The sequence below is a fragment of the Littorina saxatilis genome, linkage group LG8 (genome assembly GCF_037325665.1).
Source record: "Littorina saxatilis isolate snail1 linkage group LG8, US_GU_Lsax_2.0, whole genome shotgun sequence".
Classification (NCBI taxonomy): Eukaryota; Metazoa; Mollusca; class Gastropoda; order Littorinimorpha; family Littorinidae; genus Littorina; species Littorina saxatilis.
In genome coordinates this window covers 1144126-1149125 of record NC_090252.1, presented here as the reverse complement: position 1 = coordinate 1149125, position 5000 = coordinate 1144126, and the positions used below count along the sequence as shown (strand labels likewise).

The 5000-nt window shown below is 37.4% G+C and overlaps 1 protein-coding gene across 2 annotated transcripts in view; it reads right to left on the bottom strand.

The window, feature by feature from the left end:
• LOC138972503 (caspase-7-like) overlaps positions 1-4831 on the bottom strand; it is a 114855-nt gene extending 110024 nt beyond the window's left edge. For both annotated transcript variants that reach the window (XM_070345141.1, XM_070345140.1), the window contains exons 1-5: positions 4763-4831; positions 3514-3591; positions 2530-2589; positions 972-1271; positions 235-282 (exon numbers count right to left, since the gene is read on the bottom strand). In XM_070345141.1, the coding sequence (XP_070201242.1) occupies positions 235-282; positions 972-1271; positions 2530-2589; positions 3514-3591; positions 4763-4775 (499 nt within the window). In that variant the 5' untranslated portion in view covers positions 4776-4831. The remainder of the gene's footprint in view (positions 1-234; positions 283-971; positions 1272-2529; positions 2590-3513; positions 3592-4762) is intronic.
• Between the last annotated feature and the right edge of the window lie 169 nt (positions 4832-5000).

Here is a 5000-nt window from a genome sequence, read left to right as displayed (position 1 = left end):
TCACCGCTAGGCTGTGCAGGCATCGACGGGTTTTGTATTTGATCCAGTTACAGATATCCTCCTTGCTGTACATGAGTAAGCCAGCAACACAAATCTGTCAAGGCTTTCACATAGAAAAAAAGTTTCCTTCCATTTTATAACATACTGCAACAACAAGTTACAACGCTTTATTTGGCAGTGATCAAAATGAAAGGAGAGAGAGCATACACATAAGAGAGACCTAGAGAACTCTACCTCCATCGGTACAATCTCCTTTGACCTCTGTGTCCTCGACCTCCACCGCTGCAAAAGAAGAGCCAACTCTTACGACTCACCCTCGTAATGTGAATGGGAAACAGATGTTTCCCTGCTCTAGCTTTGATGCAGAAAATATCATTATTTTTTTAAACTTTTTAACCCACATACGACACGACTGTTACCTCAGTTAAAACATGACCAGGACTAGCCTGACTTTGGGCTTTTCTAGAGACCGCCAACCTACTCCAAGTTTGTCAAGTTTCAATCATATAACTTTAGAATCATTGAAAAAATAATATAACTCCAGTTTTTATTCCATCGTGAACCTGCTGTCAATTTAAAATTAGACCAGATTTGGATCAGGTCCATGGTCCACCAAGTCGAGAACGTGTAAAACATCACAGATTTGGCTTACAACAAATTGAGATAATAAAGATGTTGCCACACTTTGACTTCTGGACTTGACCCTAATACGACCTTGACACTTGACGAGGGCTAACAAGCCTAGCAATTAGTTAAATGTCAAAGCTTTAGCTTACAACCAATTAAGGAAATAAAGAAGAAAGAAGAAAGAAGTGTCAAAGAGCTTAATTACTTGAGAGAGAAAAAACTTGTTTGTAACATTTGATCACGATGTGACTACATCACCATGCTGGTCCTACACCACTTACACACCGCGAACATCTATTTCACAAATACATTAACGTACGCAGGAATAGCTTAAACTGTCTTACTTCCTGCTCTCTCGTTTCCTCGGCAAGCTTCGACAAAAAACACTTTGGGTTTTCCTGCCAGTGACTTGCACTCGGTTGCATAGAAGTACTTCCTCAAAGCGTCGACATCGACTTGTATTCCATCAGCCCCCTCCACCCCAAGCTCACCTCCGTGAGAGCAAATACAGCACACAAAACAATTGTACGTTGTGTGGTCCTCATTTTGCATCTCCCTCATAAGCTTACGTATGTCGACAGAGCTGACATTTTCCCTATAAATGATACGAAATCCTAGCTTCTCGAATGTGTCAGTCGGCATTCCTGTAAAACAGAGAAACACGCGTTATTGTTTGGACAAAGGTCTCAGAGCACTGGTTTTAAGAAACAAAGAGAAACTGAAACTGAACTTTATTACGAAAGGATGTTCCTAATCTTACAACCTGTCCCCTAAACAAACACTTAATACAGACGCATATAATATAGCTAGTAAGAAGGAAAAAGGTTATAGTTTCTTATACACACTCGACAATGGAAAAACAATATAGTGTGGAAATTACAGCACAGTTGCAATAACGCATTGCATAAAAACATCCAAAACAACTGATGACAAAAAAGGGGGAAATTGTGGGGAGGAATTGTCACAATCATTTGCATGTATATTAATATCAATACATACACATAAAGAACAAATCAAAATACAAAAAAAGCACAACAATATTAGACATGAAAAGTGTTCTATTTACCCATCAAGCGGGAATGGAACTGTCGCCTAAACGTTTTCACAGAAGAAGCATTTCGGATTTGTAGGGGTAGGGAATTCCATAGAGACGCTCCTGAGAAGGCTAAACTTGACTTATACAAGTCTAGACGAGGGATAGGGGGGATCAGATAAATATCTAGGAACATCATTGTTAATTATTTTATACATAAAGACAGCCTTGTTTAGAGTCAACTGATATTTCAAAGGGAGGAAATTAAGTAGCTTTAATTTGTCATCTTTTGACCTATTCGACTCCTGCAGAACTATTTTTTGCAGCACGGCGATGAAGAGAATTGAGTCGTTTTAAATGAACATCACTGCAGTTATACCAAAGTGTTGAAACAAAGTTTATATGAGGCATTATGTGTGTGTGTGTGTGTGTGTGTGTGTGTGTGTGTGTGTGTGTGTGTGTGTGTGTGTGTGTGTGTGTGTGTGTGTACGTGCGAGTGTGTGTGTGTGTGTTCGTGTGTGTGTGTGTGTGTGTGTGTGTGTGTGTGTGTGTGTGTGTGTGTGTGTGTTCGTGTGTGTGTATGAATATTTAGCTACAACCCATATATGTGGCACATGCACACAGACAAACAGACAGTCACACACACACACTGCGGGCCTAACCGACTGACATGAAACGAGATTCTGCCTTCAAGCCACATAAAGGCCTAGCCGTTCTTCAGCATTCGACTTTTGATCATTAACACCATCAACATCAATGGTTCACTGTCACTTTCAACATGGTTGCTACATTCTGGACGTTCCAAGCGGTTTTGCTGATTTAGCAAAAGTATAAATGACAAATAAGTGCTTGGTTGTTGGTATGCTTACCTTTAACGACAAAGGGAGCGTTGGGAGAATCCGCCATGTTGTTTATTATCAAACAGATTCCTGAAACAGAGACACCAGACAGTGAAATATGTAAAACTCGTGCCCCTAAAAAAAAGTAACCCCATTACAAAATCTGAAGCACGTTACTTTTCAAACTAAGCAACAGTTATTGAACTGCTCTAATAACTTTGTTTGTGTCTAATTAGATCATGACGCCAACATCTTACCAACAAATAAAATATACCCCAGACAATGTGTCAATGTGTCAATGTGTCAATGTGTCAATGTGTCCAACATGGAGACAGTCAGCCAAAGAAAGAAGGAGAAAAGAGTAGAAACCCATACAGCGAGACTCAACTCGTCATTCATTATTTACGTCACCCGGGAGTTAAGACCAAGGGTGCGAAACTGTCGCGTGTGTGTCTTGTCAAGTACCGGCAGTAACCGCTTGTGTTTGCACCGTCAATAACTAGTACACGGAAACGTTATAGTCACATAACGCGCAATCACTTACATAACAGAACGTCACATATAAGATCAAAATATTAGCACATCTTATAGAGCATCACAAAGAACAACAAATAGAACATCGCACAGACTATCACATAAAACCTGAAATAGAAATCTGTTGTTGCAAACATTACATGAGGCATTATGGAGTCAAATTTTCTTATAATACTCAAGTGAGTTTGCAATTTCAACTCCCGATCAAAAGCAGCAACTTATAATTATTGCTCCTCAGCTTGTACATGAGATAAAACTGTTGTAAATGTAACGGACTTAAATTGTGTTTTTGTCTGGTTGTTCTCACCATACTTTTGGTTTAAATGGGGTGACTAATCATACTCTGTTATAGAACATCACATAGAACATCACATAGAACATCACATAGAACATCACATAGAACATCACATACAACATCACATACAACATTACATACAACATCACATACAACATCAAACACAGCATCAAAAATCAGTTTACCTTTACATTGTGAATCCATTCTGTATCTTCTTGTAGCTAAGTTCGCATCCACTGGATCGTCTAAAAGTTGGATGGCAACTGCAGACATGTTATTCAAATAATCATACTGGAAATACGATGAACCTTGACAAAGGGTCCACATGTGATGTTAGCTTGTATCTCGATGACTTTTGAGCGTGTTTTAAACAAAGTATTGAGCATTGACGATAGTCACATTAGAGAAATGGAGACACAGGGAGAAAGAGTTAACAACGGTGAATGCTGTCACCCAATTTCTTTCAATTCACCAAACTGTTAAGTGGTCATTCTTGTGTGAAAATCTGATAACCCATAATCAAATGGTATGCATTATCTTATACATAAAATAATATCTTATATATTTCTTAAATATCTTTTAAAATGTCTTGTTTTCTGTATAAAATTTGATGATTTTATAAAAATGAGTACGGGATAGAGATAGTGGAATATCAAGATTTTAAACTTTAACGCGTTTAGGGGTATTCATATTTTACTGTTAAAGAGCTGCATTATCTACATAACCTCAGATATTGTAGAGAGTAAGTACGTGGATATGTATGTGAGGATACTGGCTATTGAAGTGTGTATTGATATGTACATGATATGTGTTTATATGTTTCTAGAGTGTGCTATTATGTGATGTTATTTTGTACACGAGCCAAAAGAACAATTTATGTTTGTTACATTCAGGTAATCAAGCTGTATTGAATTGAATTGGATAGAAATTTAGAAATGATCATCACTTTTACGCGTTTTATTTAATGTAGGGATAAGGATAAGATTTTATATAGTCCATGAGGGTAACCTCACAGTATGTGACAAATGCTTGAACAATAGTTTGAACGGTGTTTGTTACACCTCAATTTACCGGTAAAGACGTGTTGTTTTGTGTTCTTGTTTGTTCGCCTGTCAATGTTCTTCATGTGTGTGATTGTTTGATTACTGATTTGTGTACATATAAACAGTATAATTGTTTCTATTTTCTCAGTATTTGTTTTGAAAAGCTCTGATACCTCATAACTCAAGTTTCAGTCATTATTCTAGAAATAAAAACGTTAAGTCCTAATCTGTTTGTAGTTTCTAGCCTTATCACTTTTAGAACTTACAGAATATTGAAATACTGTAACTAAAATAATTCATCACTTTTATAAGGTATAGACTTCAGCAGTGACTGTTGATTAAGCAACTACGTCAATTGTACGTTCAAACAGAAGATCAAAAATCAATTTACTTCTCCAATCCATTCTGTACTTTCTCTTCGCAGCACTTTATGAACTGGAACGCGTAATATTCTTCACCTGCCCAAAGAGAAAGAACAAAAGTCAGAAGTCTTTTGACTTTTCAGGTACTTCAAAAGAAAATAATGAATCAATGACAGGAAGAAATAAATAATACCCCATCCAACATAGCTCTTACTTCCTCTTCTTCTTCTTCCTCCACCAACCTCTCTGTCTGTCTCTGTCTGTGTC